At 39.2% G+C, this 18,013-nt stretch overlaps 10 protein-coding genes and 1 non-coding gene across 11 annotated transcripts; 8 read left to right on the forward strand and 3 right to left on the reverse strand.

The window, feature by feature from the left end:
- Positions 1 to 280: 280 nt before the first annotated feature.
- On the forward strand, positions 281 to 2,695 carry GLN4 (glutamine--tRNA ligase; the record flags this gene model as incomplete). Its single annotated transcript, XM_455998.1, has 1 exon — positions 281 to 2,695. One exon carries the CDS (start codon positions 281 to 283, stop codon positions 2,693 to 2,695), a length of 2,415 nt encoding a protein of 804 aa, XP_455998.1.
- Positions 2,696 to 3,025: 330 nt separating this feature from the next.
- TMA7 (Tma7p) lies at positions 3,026 to 3,217 on the forward strand (the record flags this gene model as incomplete). The annotated part of the gene is made up of 1 exon (XM_002999390.1): positions 3,026 to 3,217. The coding sequence occupies one exon, from the start codon at positions 3,026 to 3,028 to the stop codon at positions 3,215 to 3,217; it is 192 nt and encodes a 63-aa protein (XP_002999436.1).
- A 559-nt stretch (positions 3,218 to 3,776) lies between these two features.
- On the forward strand, positions 3,777 to 4,415 carry YPT6 (Rab family GTPase YPT6; the record flags this gene model as incomplete). Its single annotated transcript, XM_455999.1, has 1 exon — positions 3,777 to 4,415. One exon carries the CDS (start codon positions 3,777 to 3,779, stop codon positions 4,413 to 4,415), a length of 639 nt encoding a protein of 212 aa, XP_455999.1.
- Positions 4,416 to 4,753: 338 nt separating this feature from the next.
- KLLA0_F20504g (sphinganine kinase LCB4) lies at positions 4,754 to 6,457 on the reverse strand (the record flags this gene model as incomplete). Its single annotated transcript, XM_456001.1, has 1 exon — positions 4,754 to 6,457. One exon carries the CDS (start codon positions 6,455 to 6,457, stop codon positions 4,754 to 4,756), a length of 1,704 nt encoding a protein of 567 aa, XP_456001.1.
- Positions 6,458 to 7,504: 1,047 nt separating this feature from the next.
- On the forward strand, positions 7,505 to 8,749 carry PTI1 (cleavage polyadenylation factor subunit PTI1; the record flags this gene model as incomplete). The annotated part of the gene is made up of 1 exon (XM_456002.1): positions 7,505 to 8,749. One exon carries the CDS (start codon positions 7,505 to 7,507, stop codon positions 8,747 to 8,749), a length of 1,245 nt encoding a protein of 414 aa, XP_456002.1.
- Positions 8,750 to 9,664: 915 nt separating this feature from the next.
- On the forward strand, positions 9,665 to 11,083 carry UGA1 (4-aminobutyrate transaminase; the record flags this gene model as incomplete). Its single annotated transcript, XM_456003.1, has 1 exon — positions 9,665 to 11,083. The coding sequence occupies one exon, from the start codon at positions 9,665 to 9,667 to the stop codon at positions 11,081 to 11,083; it is 1,419 nt and encodes a 472-aa protein (XP_456003.1).
- A 395-nt stretch (positions 11,084 to 11,478) lies between these two features.
- On the forward strand, positions 11,479 to 12,018 carry KLLA0_F20570g (Mg-dependent acid phosphatase; the record flags this gene model as incomplete). The annotated part of the gene is made up of 1 exon (XM_456004.1): positions 11,479 to 12,018. One exon carries the CDS (start codon positions 11,479 to 11,481, stop codon positions 12,016 to 12,018), a length of 540 nt encoding a protein of 179 aa, XP_456004.1.
- A 105-nt stretch (positions 12,019 to 12,123) lies between these two features.
- KLLA0_F20592r lies at positions 12,124 to 12,195 on the reverse strand. Its single transcript has one exon. It is a non-coding gene; the product is annotated as a tRNA-His (tRNA).
- A 615-nt stretch (positions 12,196 to 12,810) lies between these two features.
- Positions 12,811 to 12,990, forward strand: KLLA0_F20603g (uncharacterized protein; the record flags this gene model as incomplete). The annotated part of the gene is made up of 1 exon (XM_002999391.1): positions 12,811 to 12,990. One exon carries the CDS (start codon positions 12,811 to 12,813, stop codon positions 12,988 to 12,990), a length of 180 nt encoding a protein of 59 aa, XP_002999437.1.
- Positions 12,991 to 15,201: 2,211 nt separating this feature from the next.
- On the forward strand, positions 15,202 to 15,597 carry KLLA0_F20614g (uncharacterized protein; the record flags this gene model as incomplete). The annotated part of the gene is made up of 1 exon (XM_456005.1): positions 15,202 to 15,597. The coding sequence occupies one exon, from the start codon at positions 15,202 to 15,204 to the stop codon at positions 15,595 to 15,597; it is 396 nt and encodes a 131-aa protein (XP_456005.1).
- Positions 15,598 to 16,479: 882 nt separating this feature from the next.
- On the reverse strand, positions 16,480 to 17,337 carry KLLA0_F20636g (C2H2-type zinc finger protein; the record flags this gene model as incomplete). The annotated part of the gene is made up of 1 exon (XM_456006.1): positions 16,480 to 17,337. One exon carries the CDS (start codon positions 17,335 to 17,337, stop codon positions 16,480 to 16,482), a length of 858 nt encoding a protein of 285 aa, XP_456006.1.
- Between the last annotated feature and the right edge of the window lie 676 nt (positions 17,338 to 18,013).

Here is an 18,013-nt window from a genome sequence, read left to right on the forward strand (position 1 = left end):
CCATGCCGAAAGCGAAAGATAAATGTTTGATCACGTGACGGTAGGGTAACAGTAAAGGATACTATCTTTCTCTTCATCCTCAGATTGTGACATTGTAACAGAAGAAAAAGTTTCGATATTGATAAAACGAAACGATGAGATTACAATTGATAAAGTGGATTTCTTTCGATTGTTAATAAATCTTTTATCTGTCGATGTACTAACGTTTATTATTCATCATTTTAGAATTGCTTGATAGGATTATTACATTACAGTAGTACATACCCTAGATACGAAAGATATGTCATCTGTAGACGAGTTGACCAATCTATTTTCCAAGATTGGGTTCGAAGAAGCTAAAGTAAAGGAAATCTTAAAGAATGCTAAAGTATCCAGCTCCCTAGAGTCCTTAGTAAACTTGGCATCTGATGATTTCCCATGGAACAAGAATTCTAGAGCTTTAATTCACACGTTAGCAGCCTCTTTAAAGGGAGCTGAAGTTCCTCATTTGCAATATATCGTTGATGGTATTGGTAAGAATGATTTGAAGACTGCATTGCAGATAGATGCAGCTTTGAAGTACTTGAAGACCAAGGGTGAGGATGCCACTGTTGTGGACTTGAACAAAGAGTCCGGTGTCGGTATTGAAGTTACTGAAGATCAAGTTAGAAACCGTGTTGCTAAGTACGTTGAGGATAACAAAGATACCATTTTGAAGGAAAGATACAAGTTAGTGCCTGGTCTATTTGCCAAAATCAAAGCTCTCCCCGAATTAAAATGGGCTGAACCACGTTTGTTCAAACCAATCATTGACGAAGAAATCTTGAAGGTTTTGGGTCCAAAAGATGAAAGAGATATCGTAAAGAAGGAAAAGAAACCAAAGGCTGAAAAGAAGGCTAATGGCAAAGCAAGCAAGGACCAAACAGAAGAAGATGGTCCAAAGAGATCTATGTTCACAGAAGGTTTCTTGGGTGACTTGCATAAGGTTGGAGAAAATGAGCAGGCCTACCCAGAACTAATGGCTGAGCATCTCAAGGCTACCGGTGGTAAAGTACACACTAGATTCCCACCAGAACCTAACGGATATTTACATATTGGTCATTCTAAGGCCATTATGGTTAACTTTGGCTTCGCTAAATACCATAACGGGGTATGTTATCTAAGATTTGATGATACCAACCCTGAAGCAGAAGCTCCGGAATATTTCGAGAGTATCAAAAGCATGGTATCATGGTTGGGGTTCAAACCATGGAAAACTACCTATTCCTCTGATTACTTCGATGAGTTATACCAATTAGCTGAAACTTTGATTAAGAACGGAAAGGCTTATGTCTGTCACTGCTCTGCAGAAGAAATAAAACGTGGCCGTGGTATCAAAGAAGATGGTACACCTGGTGGTGAAAGAAAAGCTTGTGTCTCCAGAGAAAGACCTATTGAGGAAAGCTTAACTGAGTTCAGAAAGATGAGAGACGGATTCTACAAACCAGGTGAAGCAATCTTAAGAATGAAACAAGATTTGAACTCTCCATCACCACAAATGTGGGATTTGATTGCTTATAGGGTCTTGGATGCTCCACATCCAAGAACTGGTGACAAATGGAAAATTTACCCAACATACGACTTCACTCACTGTTTAGTCGATTCCTTAGAAAACATTACCCACTCCTTGTGTACCACAGAATTTTACTTGTCTAGAGAAAGTTACGAATGGCTATGTGACCAAGTGCACGTCTTCAGACCAGCTCAAAGAGAATATGGTAGATTGAACATCACCGGTACCGTTCTATCTAAGAGAAAAATTGCTAAACTTGTTACTGGTGGATACGTCAGCGGATGGAATGATCCTCGTTTATTCACATTGGAAGCTATCCGTAGACGTGGTGTTCCACCGGGAGCCATTCTATCTTTCATTAACACTTTGGGTGTGACCACCAGTACCACTAATATCCAAGTCGTAAGATTCGAAAGTGCTATTAGAAAGTACTTGGAAGACACTACACCCAGACTCATGTTCATTTTGGATCCAGTGGAAGTGGTTGTGGACAATGTCGATGAAGATTTCGTTGAGCTATGTAACATCCCATACAGGCCAAACACTCCAGAGTTCGGTGATAGAACCGTCCCATTCACCAAGAGATTCTACATCGAAAGAAGCGACTTCTCGGAAGACGTTGACAACAAGGAGTTCTTCAGATTAACACCTAACCAATCAGTTGGTTTAATCAAAGTACCATACACCGTATCCTACCAATCTTTAGAGAAGGATGCGAACGGGAAGATCACTAAAATTCATGTTAAATATGAGAACGAGGAAGCCAAACCAAAGAAACCAAAGACCTACATTCAATGGGTGCCAATCTCCGAAAAGCACGACTCCCCAGTAAGAATTGCGGAAACTAGAGTTTACAACCAATTGTTCAAGTCCGAAAACCCATCAGCGCACCCAGATGGTTACTTATCTGATATTAACCCAGACAGCATTATCGTGTACAAGAGTTCTGTCGCTGAATACAACATCAACAGCATTATAAAGAACTCGCCATGGGTCGTGGACAGTGCAAAGAAGTCTGAATTCTATGTGGAAGAAGAAAAGGGAAGAAAGGAAGTCTGCAGATTCCAAGCCATGAGAGTTGGTTATTTCACCTTGGACTCTGATAGCACAGATGAAAAGATCGTCTTGAACAGGATCGTTTCCTTGAAAGACGGTACTAAATGAAGAGATATCTAAATATCCGAGTTTGTCATAATGCACTTTTACTCCATACTCTATCTATCTCATCTATCTCACCTATATAAGAATATAAACGTAATAACAAGTTAATGTACCAGATTTACTTACTAGTCATTACCACTTGTTGCCCTCTCTCTATGTCGATTGGAAATCTGCCTTGAAAATTGATAATTTTTGATACTGCAAAGATGACAAGGAGAATAAGATCAACGTTGAACAATGTACACTTGAGTGTGGTATACAGGTTTTCGACTACTGTTTTCAGGAGGTTACTAAGATATCTGATATATCAAATACATCCCGAACGAAATAACAATGTCGTCTCGTCAAGGTGGTAAATTAAAGCCTCTAAAGCAAAAGAAGAAGCAAAACCAAGATGTTGATCCAGAGGAAGAAGCCTACAAGGAAAAGCAAAAGGCCGATGCTGCTGCCAAGAAAGCCATGATGGCCAATATTAAAGCTGGTAAACCATTAGTCGGTGGTGGTATCAAAAAGTCCAAGAAATAGCTCATTTACTCGCTATATCCGTGATGTTTGAACATATTCTATTTGGAAGAAATATCAGATCGTGCAAGAGAGAATAAATACACCTACACTTGTATATTCGATATATAATCGCCAAATTTCAATATAATATATATTTCTTCACAATCCACACTTTTACTAAGGATCAGGGTCAACACAAGTATATATTGCTCTATATATCTTCCTTCTCATGGTCCATTTTATGAGCATTTACCCATTATTATTGGTAGATCGTTTAGTACGGTACTTTATTTATGTAAAGAAGATCCAAATTGAGTTTTGTGTGAAGCGAGCACCTCAAGAATTTGGTTGAATTTTTCAGTTAATCGATGAGCCTTGATCAGCAGAGAACTTAAATTTAATGAATCACTAACCGTACCCTGGCATTACTTCGGAACAAGATATTGCAATACATTTGTTACTTCAAGCTACTATTGTCGTTATTTATTATTACTTTATAGGCGCAGTTACGAGATACCATAGTAGAGCAGTCTGAATAAACGGTGCAAAGGGACCCATCGAAATAGATTTACGTATAACAATGAGTGAGGCAGCAGGCAAAACTTTAAGGAAATATAAAATTGTTTTTCTCGGAGAACAAGGTGTTGGGAAAACTTCATTGATCACAAGGTTTATGTACGATACATTCGATGATAATTATCAGGCAACTATCGGTATTGATTTCCTATCGAAAACAATGTATTTGGACGATAAAACCATTAGATTACAGTTATGGGATACTGCTGGGCAGGAAAGGTTCAGGTCCTTGATCCCATCGTACATACGTGATTCGCATGTAGCAATTGTGGTGTACGATGTGACTAATAGGAAATCTTTTGAATACATTGACAAATGGATTGAAGATGTCAAGATGGAACGTGGTGAGGAAAATGTAATATTGGTTATCGTTGGTAACAAGAGTGACCTTGTAGAAGAAAGACAAGTATCGACTGAAGAAGGTGAACGGAAATCAACTGTACTAAATGCCAAATTGTTTATAGAAACTTCAACAAAGGCAGGATTTAATGTTAAAACACTATTCAAGAAGATCGCAAAGCTTCTTCCTGAGTTCCAAGACGCACAGTCTACTCCCCTTGATAATGACACTAACGATAAGAAGCCCGGTGTCATCAACCTCGCCGCACCAGATGAATCCCAACAGTCAAACGGATGCTGTTGAGGCATCGTATACATAAAAAGATCAAGATCTTTAACAGTACATACCATGAATTTTAATGAATAGTCAGTCATTAATAACATAAGCAAAAAGGGTACAATTATGAAAGATCAAGCAGCATATAGGATACATTGGAATATAATAAAAATGGGGTTACTGTTATTTTCCTAACAGTAGCCAGTATTTTAATCTGCAGACGAAGGGAAAGATTGGAAAAATTCATTTGTTTTATTAAAAGTATCAGGAGTCAATCCAAGAAAAACCTCCTACTCTGCTGAAGTTGAAATTGAGATGAACCCAGTATCTTTTACTGAAAGTATTGAATTAATTTAGTCCGTTTATTACATGGACTCAAAGTCGGTTTCTACGTAACTACCGTTTTTCAACAAGGTTTTTACAAGTTTAGGAAGAACTTCTACTTGCAATGTCTCGTACGGGAAATTTTCTCCATCAACAGAAATAACGCTATTCTTTGCATATGGGACTAACCTGAAAGCCAAAATTTTAGAATGTTCCACTTCAGGCTGTAAGACATGTGACCCTCTATTCAATGACATTAAAATTGGGGCAATTCTCGTTAATGGCGTACGTCCGTCTGTTAGAACGAAATCCATGGTACCGTCATCCGGCAAGGCAGCTGGGAAGAATTTTGTATCAGGCGCAATGTAAGGCATCTTACCAGTATAGAAAATCCCTGTGTTACGCGTTAGTTCAGGATCAATTCTTTCCCAATCTGACGGTACGTCATCTTCAAACGGCCATCTGAGTTTGAAGGAGTCATCGGTAATTGTTATATCGTCCAAGTTTGACTCTTTACCAGATCTAGGGATATCGAGTGTAAACGTAGAACTAGATTCTAAATCATTCCGTAGATTATTCAATCTATCCTTATGTTGCAAATAATGATCTTTTAGTTCATTTTTCGTCTTGGCAGCGTATTTGAAATATATGTCACACGGATATTTCTTTCTTTGTAAAACATTCATAGTGACACCAAGTTCAAACCTTGCTGGTCCAATAAATCTGATGAACTCCGTATCAATATCAGATTCTGCGATGATTCCATACGTTTGACTTAAGAATGACAATCTAGGTTGATTTTTATAGGACGGTTGAGTACAACACATGACATCTATTCTCGATTCGACAGATTTAAGGAGAGCCAATGCGGCATACGATGGATTACTGGTACCATGGCAAGATATACTCATTGCATTACCTGAACCACAAGGTAATTGAGTAATGGCTAGCTTCTGGAATGCTTTAGCACGATCTGATCTTAAAAACAAACCATTCATAATTTCGTGGGGGATACCATCACCAGAAGCACATGCAACTACGTCGTATTCATCTATATCCAAATTTTTTGCAATGTCGACAGCATGCAAATGATATGTTGTCTCTTTAACAACGATTTTGCAACCACTTGCTAATAATATTGGTTTGGCTTTGGACAAGAACAATTTATTGGCTTTACCCTTACCACCGTGTGGGTTGATAATGACTAGAATTGATTTGTTTCTCTTAGTGTTTTTATAACTTCTATTCAAGATCTCTTCTGCCACATCAGTTCCCATATTAGGAAACACTGAAGTATCGACGCTCAATTTTATTGTTTTTGGGACTAAATGGTTCCTCCTTGGCTTTGCAAAAGTGACTTCAATCAATGCAGTATGATCCGGCCATGGGGAACCATCATCTTCTGCTTCCATATTCGTGACATCAAGAATCTTTGCGTAAGGAATAACCGTATTTGAAGGTAGCAGCAGAGCTTCATTCTCATCTTTAGATTCCGTGTCGCTGAGACAAGTAACACAACTGATTAACGAAGCTGTTTCAAAAACACTAGATTGGAAGCTCCCAGAAGCATCGCCGTCTTCGTCATCCTCGTCATCGCCGAAATCACCTCCATTACTTCTGCGTGCCAAAAGCGTCGATGAGCTTGTTGAAGGACCGGACGTAAATTGATCTTTAATCAATAAACCATTTTCGCCAATGATGGCTCTTGTATAGGGCAAATGATACTTCCTGCTCAGCTTACTCATTATTCTTGCAGCCCTCTGTTTCCTTTTTCTCAGATGAAGGGAAATATCTGAATCAGACTCTGATCTCTGTTTGGACCACAACAGTTTTGGCAACTCAACAAGAATAATTAACTACCTCTTTTCCACCTTTACGTGAAAATAACGCAAAACAAAATCAAAAAAAAAGAGACTGATTCAAAATTGAGATACAGTCAAACAAGATCAATGACTATGTCTTCTGTTATTCTCTGATGAATCCTCTTATCAATACCTAGCTAATAAATCACAGGGGGTATGTTTTCGGGATGACGGATATATTACTGTTCCTTTCAGTTCAGTTCGATTTAATTTGATATATCTAACTTGAAAACGGAGAACACCAAATCGTTGTCATAAATATGATAAATGGAAACGTTTCTTGGAAATGATAATAAAGTATAGTACTATCCACCAGTTAAACTAGAATTCTCACAGACAAATTCTCTAAACAAATTTCCTAGGTTCACGATGCTTATATAAGAACCGATGCGCAATGCTTTTTTTATCAGACTGTCTTCTTGTCTAGATAACAAACCACGAGAGTAGATCCTTAGAACAATTTTCTTAAATAGTAGAGGCTTGATTAACAATACTCTGGCTGATATTGGATGTGGACAGAACAGTTTCTTATTCATCAATCATATCTTTACGTTTTAACTTCGAAGGCTTCCTGATTTTCGATTTCATGTAAATCTAAGAAATACAAAACAAAAGAAACATCAGTTGGCACGTGATATATAATCAATTATTACCCGGATATTGTTCTTATATGAATGTTAACTTAAAAAGATTCTAAGCATCGTTAAAGACTAACGGCCATACTAATGAATTAAGAAATCTGCTGTCGACTAGAAAGAATGAATATGTAATTATGTATGTTCGTAACGATTCATTGTGAGGCAAAATAATACTAGTTACTAGACACCAGTCAGATATTTGCGATAACAAGTTTGCAATTTAGAGAATACATATATATATCGAAACGGTGAAATACTCTTAAGTTGGTTTCTAACTAAACACAGTCAAAGTATGCATGACCCACAGAAGGATCCTCGTACTAGGAAAAGCAGGCATGAACTGACCCCGCACAATCTTTCATCTACCATACGTTTTACTGACATACCTGCTCAGTGGAACAAGGATAACTTCACATCTGTGATAACTGGTTCTGGATATATAGTTGACGTTAGAGAGAAATACGTGGATGAGGTCGAAGAAGCAGGAGAACGAGAAGGGGGAAAAGGAACTGGAGCTGGAGCTGGAGCTGGAAGTGAAAGAGGATGTCTTGAATGGGTAGATGTAGATTTCAGGGACTCTTCCTCCGCCAATAGGGCCCAAAATTCAATAAATAAGATAAACCATTTCCCATGTAGGATGTCCATGGTGATTCCCAAAGATTGGAAAGAAAAGTTAGAGAAAATAGACCAACTGAAACCGTTAGAGTTCACAAGAGACAATTTTCCCTGGGATTACAAATTAGAACTACCGTTTGAAATGGTAAGTGAGGTACCTTTACCAAGAAAGCCGTTGCCGGTGGTGCAACCAATAACAAGTGACGCAGGAAGCACACTATCCTCGGAGAATAACACTGCATCTACGAATGCTGCCTCGGATAACCTTGCCTCGAAGGCGAACGAGGCACCGGCACAGCAGATAGAGATCCCAGAGATCTTAGCACGGGCATCAAAGCATCTACCAGCATACCAACCGGGCTCGATGACTGCACCGGATGTGGTATCTCAAAATCTATCGAAGATTCCTACGTTACAAATGATCGAGATTCTATCAAACTTGAAGATCTTAGCCAACCAGCATAACAAGAAGCCACAACTGGAACAATTCTTGAAGACTAACATTGACTTAACGGTAGCTGTCACTCAGGCAATGCTAGAAATGGGGTTGATAAACTATCACGTGATATCAAATGTTCTAGGCCAAATGCAGGGCCAACATTCTGTTGGACCCACGCCTGCCGCAGCCGCGCCTACAGTACCAACTCTGCCGCCAGTTCAACTACCTGAGCCGTCTGTACCCCAGACGGCTCAAGGCATTAACAGCGGTGGTAACGGTACTGGTGGTGATATTACCACCACCGCTACAACCAACGCTGCCAACACCCCACAGCAGTTCAACGAGGCAAAACTTTCGCTACTGCCGCAAGATCAACAGAACATGATCAGAACTGCGCTTTCGATGCCCATAACGAACATAATGGCTCTTCCACCAGGCCAGCAACAACTAATACAGCAACTCAAAAACGACTACCTTCTATAGATAATAATAATAGCAATAACAAGAAAAATACATAGCACAATTCCTATCTCTTAGTCATCCATAATGGCTCGAAGGCTTTCTTTCTATCTATAGTGTATACCACCGTGTTTCCCAACCTAAAAGTTCCGCGCGCAAGTTTTCCTCTTTAACGACTTGGCTCATACAGGAAACTGAAAATGGAAAAAGCTGAAATAACCGACATTTCAAAACAGGAAGATGTCAAATGCATGCGGCGAAATGAAGGGAAACGAACGTCGAGGGAAATGTCTAAGGAAAGCGCAAAGGGAAAGAAATGCCGAAACGATTGGGCTACTATTCGAATGTTTTGGCGGTAGCTGCCGCCCTCCACAGCAACACGGAGCACTTTGTGTCAGGATCCTTTGGAGAGATTAGATAGATATTTGTTTATGTGCGTGTGTAAAAAGAAAAACTTGTCAAGTCCTCTCTTGCAGTAATCCGTTTCTGTTTTCAGTATGTTATATCAGGTATCATCAGTGCCGATCTGAGCTGATAAGGAAGGAAGGAGGAAAGGAGGGAAGGAGGAAGAGAGGGCAGAAGAGGTTTCCGTCGCAGTTTCACCGACCTATTCGTTAAAATACCTATTCGCTGCTCTTAATTTTTTGAATGGCGCGCGGATAATTACTACAGCGTAAAACACTGTGCTTATTGAGCTTAGAGATCAATGAAAAAAAAGTGCTTATGAAATTAAAGCAAGGCGATTCTTAAAGGGAGCGCGGGACTATACAGATGAGGTGCACATGAATCATGGGAAAAAAAATCGTATATAAATCCATGGGTAGATTGTTCTCTCTGAACTAGAGGAACCAGTTTCTATAATTTACATGTTGTTTGTAATTGTGTTTTTAGTTTACACCCAGTCCACAAGCACAGAGTAATCATTTGAATTAGGAAAAGATGTCCGTTGCTGCTAAGTACTACCCAAACGAACCAACTGAACCAAAGGTCGTTACCTCAGAGATTCCAGGTCCTGAGTCCAAGGCTAAGGTCGCTTCTCTAGGAGAAGTTTTCGATTCTAGACCAGCTTATTTCGTTGCTGATTATGCCAAGTCTTCTGGTAACTACATCGTTGACGTTGACGGTAATAAATTCTTGGATGTTTACGCCCAAATTTCTTCCATTGCTCTAGGTTACAACAACCCAGCTTTGATTGAAGCTGCCAAGTCCGACAAAATGATTAGAGCTTTGGTTGACAGACCAGCTTTGGGTAACTTTCCAGGTGCTGATTTGGAAGATATCTTGAAGCAATTATTGAAATTTGCTCCAAAGGGTCAAAATAAAATTTGGTCCGGTCTTTCTGGTGCCGATGCCAATGAATTGGCATTCAAGGCCGCTTTCATGTACTACCGTCAACTACAAAGAGGTGGTCACGGTATTGACTTCTCTGAAGAAGAAAACAGCTCCGTTATGGAAAACACTTCTCCAGGTTCACCGCAATTGGCTGTCCTTTCTTTCAAGAAAGCTTTCCATGGTAGATTGTTTGCTTCTGGTTCATCTACTTGTTCCAAGCCAATCCACAAGTTGGATTTCCCAGCTTTCAACTGGCCTCATGGTGAATACCCAGTTTACAAATACCCATTGTCCGAAAATGAGGAAGAAAATAAGAAGGAAGATGACCGTTGTTTGGCCATCGTTGAAGATTTGATCAAGAGTTGGCCAACTCCAGTCGCTGCTTTGATCATCGAACCTATTCAATCCGAAGGTGGTGACAACCACGCCTCCAAATACTTCTTGCAAAGCTTGAGAGATTTGACCTCCAAATACAACGTCGTTTACATCATTGATGAAGTTCAAACTGGTGTCGGTGCTACTGGTAAGTTCTGGTGCCACGAATGGGCTGACATTCAACCACCAGTTGATTTGGTCACTTTCTCCAAGAAGTTCCAATCCGCTGGTTACTGGTTCCACGATGACAGATTCATTCCTAATAAGGCTTACAGACAATTCAACACCTGGTGTGGTGATCCAGCTAGAATGATTATTGCTGGTGCCATTGGTCAAGAAATCGTAGACAACAACTTGGTAGATCAATGTGCTCGTGTCGGTGATTACTTGTTCGAAAAGTTGGAAAAATTGCAAGCAAAATACCCAACCAGATTGATCAACTTGAGAGGTAAGAACCGTGGTACATTTATCGCTTTTGATTTGGAAACTTCGGCTGAAAGAGACCAGCTATTGAAGCTCTTGAAGAGCAATGGCTGCAACGTCGGTGGTTGTGCTGAAAAGTCTGTTAGACTAAGACCATCCTTAACTTTCGAAGAAAAGCATGCTGACATCTTTGTCGATGCTTTGGAAAAGTCTATTGGCCAACTATAAAATACTGTTCTTTCAGTTCCTCATCAGAACATGTATCAAACCCCACACGATTAGTGTATTCTTACGTAAATAGAAGTTATTTATAAGAACGCCTCATAATTATATAAAATGTGACTATAATTATTATGACAGAACGGATTTTGCTTCATACAAATACATGGCAGTTTTTCAACGAGCCAAAGCTTCTTTGACATTCAAGTATGCATGAACCTTATTTTTCTAATGGACAAGTTTTTCACTGATAAAGTCAAAGTGAAAAAATGAAAACCAATTATGATGGATCGTAAGCAGTTCCAACAACATGAAGAGAGGAAAGTTCAGTATGGCAATACGATAAAAATACAGCTCTTACTAATAGATAGATAAAAACGAGAATCATCAATTAGAAAACTAATATGACTGCATACCCTGATGTTGCGGCCTGGGATCTTGACTACACAGTCTGGCCTTGTTTTTGCGATACACATATCAGTCCTCCATTAAGGCCCGAAACAAATGTGGATGGCGAAGTGCTGGAGCTGGTCGATTCGCATGGCTATAAAGTGTCGTTATATAAGGAGATACCACGGATAATAAATGATTTAAAGGCGCATAATGTAAAACTGCTCAGTGCATCTCGTACGTGGGCTCCTGAAATTGCCATTGAGATGTTGAAGCTCTTCAAAATTAAGATGAACGGTGAAATAGTCAGTCTTTACTCCGTTTTTGACGACTTTAACTGGGGGGACCATCCAAAGATTAACCATATTAGGAGTGGTATTAAGACCGTGTATGGCAAGGACAGTCTAAATCAACTGAAAGTATGTTTATTTGACGACGAGAGTCGCAATAGGGATGTCGAAAAATATGGTATAAAATATCTACATGTTAAGGATCCTGTTGAAGGACCTTCTTGGAAGATGTATAAAAATTATCTAGAAAGTCTAGATAGCTGATAATATATTTAAGGTAAGGACGTTACATGTTATTACCGGCTTATTAAAGGCCAAGCATTTTGAAATCCAAGTTGCCGAATATAATAGTCGACAAGCAAAAAAGAATGCCACCTCCAGGAATCGAACCTGGGTTTCATCGGCCACAACGATGTGTAATAACCCCTATACTAAGATGGCCGAATTCATTGAAAGTTGAAGTTAGGTCGCCATTATACTGTATAACTGTCATCAGCTATCTTAGTTACTATGCTCTTTGCGTAGCTTGTCTTTTATCATCATAACCAGAATAAGATCGTCGAATATGGACTTCTCCTCACCTATAGCAGTTGCACTCATGAAGTGAAAGTTACTCTTTCAAACGGCGCAGTCACGTGAAGGAGTGTCCTCAAAGAAGGGACGCAAAATTGCGGTACCTTCGTATTTACCGGCCGAGATGATCCTTTTTCATACGATTGCAAATATTCCAAAATAAATGCACAATTTCAGGAACGTGATAACCTGTTGAACGATGTGATCGGTTGGTTTTCACGTTACTTTGGTACGTTGGATCAACGCTAAACCAAAAAGTAAACCTGGCCTGCTCGCTCCCTATGCAACAACAGCCTATTGCAAAGGTAAATCCTTAATGAAAGCAAGTTTTGAAACACTAGGCGCGATGCCTGGCATTTACAAGAATGAATTCTTTCCCTTATTTACTCTCTTACGTTGAGCGTTTTCGGATATTGTCTTCGAAACCATTGGTATGATTTTCATAACCTTGTTAAACTGCAGATCAAGCGAAAATCTCAAACAATGTACAAAAAATGTACAACAATGAGGCAGCGAGATGAAAGGAAGTTTGACGAATATTCTTGGTGGAAAACTTCTTCCAGCATTTTACATCAAATCAATGACGGTTTCGATTCTCGCATATGTTTCGTAAATTTTACTCCGTACTTTCTTTGGCAGTACCAAAGAGACGCGATGTTATGAAACTAAAACTTGAAAAAAAAAAAAAAGAAAGGATGCATACTTCATATTAAAGAAAACCATGAGCTTTGAGAATGTAGTTCAATGTACTGCAAGAGCTTTACATCATTGAAAAGGATTGTCATCAGTTGTCATAGGGGAAATGATAGCAAAAAATCCTAGTAACGAAGAGAGAAGCTTGTTTGGAGGTGCGAAAGGCGCCACTCGAGTGGGATGTAAGAGGGAACAACCCGAGTGTTTTACATTAGAGAAAACAGTTTATACGCAGATGATGAATTTATGATGGATGGTAGTTGCTGTTATTGCAGAATTCGATCTTCGTGCCGCCTTTCATTTGGTCCGATGGCTACAACTAATTAAATTAAAACACAGCTCACACAGTTCTCTTTGTGGGAAGTTAATCCGAAACAGAGAATATTCCGTCGATTGCCCCTTTGGATTGTCGACTTAGGGTAACAAGGGAAGAACAATGGCATTCGGAATTTCGATAAAGATGCGGGTTCCGTTAATTCTTAATGCCGTTTGAAGCACACTACCTGAATCTTCTTGAGAATATTGTATTATAATTAGAAGGAAAGAGAAATGCACGATTTCATCCCTCTTTGTTTCACTACAGAATTGTATAGAGCCAGCAACTGTTAAAAGTGGGAAGCAGGTTTGGAGTATATACAGAAAATGTTCGATAAAGAGCGGCCTTCTAACAATTTTATAACCTTTTCACTTCGTCACCGTACCGCCACGCAACCAGAAAAATTATGTAGTGAAAGAAAGGTCCAGCCCAAGGTTTCACTCCATTTTCTTCCCATTGGGAATGAGTCTCTGGTCAAGGCCACTTTGCATTCACAGTATTGATTCCCCCGCGATCTGACGGAGGAAAGATTGTCGAGAAACGTGGAACCTTCCAATTTTAAAAAAAACACTTCCGTTCACACGTTTCTCGTGCATTATGACACAGCTGCGGTCATTTCTGGGTGGCGCTGTTTTTGTTCACTACTTCGTGATTACCTTGTGCAATTTTACTATGCTCTAAGACCGGAATTGTGGAAATCTATCCATACCCGATTGTCCAATCCATTGACCATTGTTTTCTGAGCAAATCCGCAGCATTGTCGGTAATGGCTTAATTTGCCTGTTGCAGAAATATTGTCTCAATTTTACTGGCCAATTTCTTGTGGGATCCCTAATCAAGTAATGGATTGTTAAGGTTGCGGTGTAAATGCGTGCCTTCATTTCTTGTTGCTTGTCTTGGTTTTTTTTTATTATTTGTTCGGATTCCAGCTGTACGAGTTCTCTTTGTTATGGAAAATAACAAAGTACATGTCCATAGGTACAGATAGAACCTAGATTTCGTGTCCAGTTTCAACTCTAACAGTGAAAAGTTCGTTCAAGAATTATGGAAGCGCGCCCCCTAGCTGAGGTACAAAAAAAGAAAAACATATTAGTGCCTTCAGTCAGAAAGGTGTGCAGCCAGACAATTAAATGTTTCAAGGAACAATGGTATCAATAAATACAATGCCATCCGCTTTCAGATTATTATGCACAAATTCTTGTCATACGTATTTACCAGGCGCTTTTATTCTTATTTCACAGAATCGAATTTCAAACAACGCTAAGTTTCTGATTACGGATGCAAAGCTCTCCCTGCTGTACTGCACTTGTATCTAGACTATCTATTGATCTTGGACTTGTCACAAATGTTCTTCGGGATGCACGTACGGAATGGTTTCACGTTTGTGTTTTGAAGATTTTAATGCTTGTTATTCAGTGGATTTCTTTCACTGTGATGAATGTTTGATAAAGAAGACACGAGATAGAACACTTACAGCACTGCATAAGCATACAAACAAAGTAGCAGACAGAACTTATGAATAGTGTTGGACTGTCTAGATGAGGCTGAAGATAATATATTTCTTTTCAGATATGAGACGTACTCATTTTTTTCCATGCTTAATGAAACCCACCATTAAAGTGGATTTCATGGGAAAGTTTCGACCTTGGCTTCTTGCTTGAAACGTAGTACGGTAAGGATCGAATCGTCTTTCACATTTGTGTGCTTTAATTATGAGAGATTTCTGGAAAAGGGTGGCATTCATCAATATGAAGTCCAATCAAGGATGAGAAAAATGTTGGCAAAAATAGAATTTATTAGAAACGGTAACAGCAGTATCTAACGTGTACCTTTTGGTACTCAGGCTTCTTTTGTTGCTGGTGTCTATGGGCTTTCGCTTCAACCCTAATAAACTTTTGCTAGTTTACAAGTCTATTTTCCTTCAACCTCACGTACAAGCAGCGTACACACATATTACTGTTTCTTTTCTAATCCGCTCTAGCGAGTGTTATGCACTGGATTATCAATTTTTCCGTCTATCATTTGCCAGTCTTTATCTAGCCAGTTGGCTATCCATTAATCCCTTCTACGTGCAACAGTTTAAAGTGGAGAGCATTTCCGCACTTTTTACCGGTTGTTCGTGTGATGGTGAAGTTTCTGTTGCCCTCTCTCCTTGCGAGAACACCTCAAAAAGCTCGAAGGCATATACATGTATCGTAGATCGTTCTCATTCTGTTGTTTCTTCTCTTTCCAGGTTTTGGTACAGACTATTTGCAAACTAAATAAAATTCCAAGCCTTCTTGCAAGAAAGATCTACCGGAGTTTACACAGTTGTTACTCTGTTATGAGTTTTGTTCTCTTGTTTCATTTCAAAAATGCAAACCGCTGCCGTACTGACCAACGGTTTATCAATGCTATTGGGGGGGGACACTTTTTCAATTATCTTGATTTGCAACGGAAGATCCAACATCGTACAATCCGTGCGCACGGTACATGCAAAAAGAAAAAAAAGAAAGATAATTATAGCTAGAGAAAATCCAGACGAGGTATTCGTAATTTGCTAAATATCAGGTAGAATGTCTTTATTTAGTACACAGCAGCCAGAAATAAGACATCTGAAATCCGTTTTAACAGAATGGCTCTGCAGTTGCAACTTTTCTATATCGGGGTTTAAAAAATGGAGTTTGACTTGCAAAGGTAAAGTACTTTCCAAATTACAGATGAACTCGATGCGTATTAGAGGAGCCTTATCAGTGTTGATCTTAAAATAATGTTGTCGAGCCGTTAAACTGTGGAAGTATTTTGTGAATTAAACGATAATGATACATACCAACGGATGCATACCCCCGATATTTCAATTAATATCTTTTAGGTGATATGATCTCTTAGGTGGAAGCGGAGATATAAATCAAAAACTAATAACTAGGTAGAGAGCAAACGTAATTAGGCGAAGAAAACAGCCTGTATATGTTGAAGGAAAAGAAAAGAATTAATGCGGTTTCAATTTTGCCATTAGTGCTTGCTGCAAAGATCGGAAGAGAATGATAACATGCTGGAGCCATAAACAAAGAAAACTGGTGAAGTGCACAGTTTGAATTTTGTAAGGGCTAGAATTGAATTAGTGGGAGTCCGACTGAGGTGAACCCGTCAAACAGAGATGAGAATTACTTGTGAAGCTTCAGATGCCTTATGAGATTACTCTTAACATTGAATTTTTTGTTGCAGCCTTCCCATGTGCATTCGAAAGGCTTATCGCCAGAATGTACCAACATATGCGTACGCAGAGCGCTAGGTCTTGTGAATTGTTTCCCGCACTGTGCGCAAATATCTGCCTTCCCATTAGCTTTACCCTTTACAACTGTGGTTGGACTATTGTGATGACGTTGAGCGTAGCTTATATGTTGTTTTCCACTTTTTTGGGAATGAGGACGTGATCGATTATCACATGTGTTACGATGATGCAGAGGTGGATGATAGTACGAGTTTGTAGATCCAACGGCAGGCCTTATCATATTATTATTCGTAGCAACTGTAATTCCACTTTGGCTAAGCATAGAACTTGTACCTGTGGGTTGATGATAGATTTGAGGAGCAACATGCATCGAATTAGTGCCCAGGGAATGAACATGGCCAGCTGAAATTCCATTCATCTCAAGTCCCATTCCTGAAACGACATTACTTCCCCTCCGAGGTTTGCTTTGAGAACCGAATGACAAGCCATCTAACGAGGAAGAGCTGCTCAAAGCGTAAACAACACTGCTGCTGCTGCTGCTGCTGCTACTACTACTGCTGCTGTCGACATTACTTTCAATGGAAAGACCCGTAGTGGTATATCTTTGTGATGAGCCAGAGTAACGTTCCGGAGAGCTTAATTGGTTGAATTTGGAGTAAGGCACCGATGCATTGGGATATGTGGTTGCAGTGAGCATATATGGATGGATTGTTTGGCTGTTGAAGTATTGCGGTGGTAACAGCGTTGATATTGGTGGTAAAACCAAATTAGATTGCCTTGTGTTAGTCATTATTGGTTCTAAGGAATTGATCGAAGTCAAATTGAAGGACAATGAATTGAAGGGCAGAAATTAAAAGACGTGAAAAATGTAGCTAATGCGTAATTGAACTTTGCCTATCTGTAATTGAGATTAAATATCCGATGTTTATATTACTCTTCGCCCTTTTTTTATAGTGAATTGATCTAAATGCCAGGAGAAGTATACTTGTTGGATATTGAGTTCAATCTGTGAAATGAAAAGATCTTAGTAAACAACAGTTTTCAACTTAATACATTCAATGTGAACCTTGGCGCTGTCCAAAAAAAGGATACTAACCGAAAAGTGATTTTGGAAATTGTTATAGTTAATGAAGCCTAAGATCTACCAAAAAATATTCAGCCTGTTTATATCGGAGAGTAAAGTGGATTAGATTAGCGACTGTATAAAGTTAACGAAAAATACTTCGTAGTAAGAAATGGAAATATTGACATCTCCCATACCTCAACTACTTAGAAAGCTTATTAAGTCTTGTCAGGTTCTTTGATATATGATCGCTGATAAAGTTTGGTATTCACAGAGGAACGGAATACCCAAAAAAAACTGGTAGAAATCAATCGAGTATATCGAGATTTCTTTTTTTGACATCTTCAATGTCTCCAATATAATAACAGATTCTTCAGTAAACTATGACAAAGCCAACCTGCGG

The sequence above is a fragment of the Kluyveromyces lactis genome, assembly GCF_000002515.2.
Source record: "Kluyveromyces lactis strain NRRL Y-1140 chromosome F complete sequence".
Classification (NCBI taxonomy): domain Eukaryota; kingdom Fungi; phylum Ascomycota; class Saccharomycetes; order Saccharomycetales; family Saccharomycetaceae; genus Kluyveromyces; species Kluyveromyces lactis.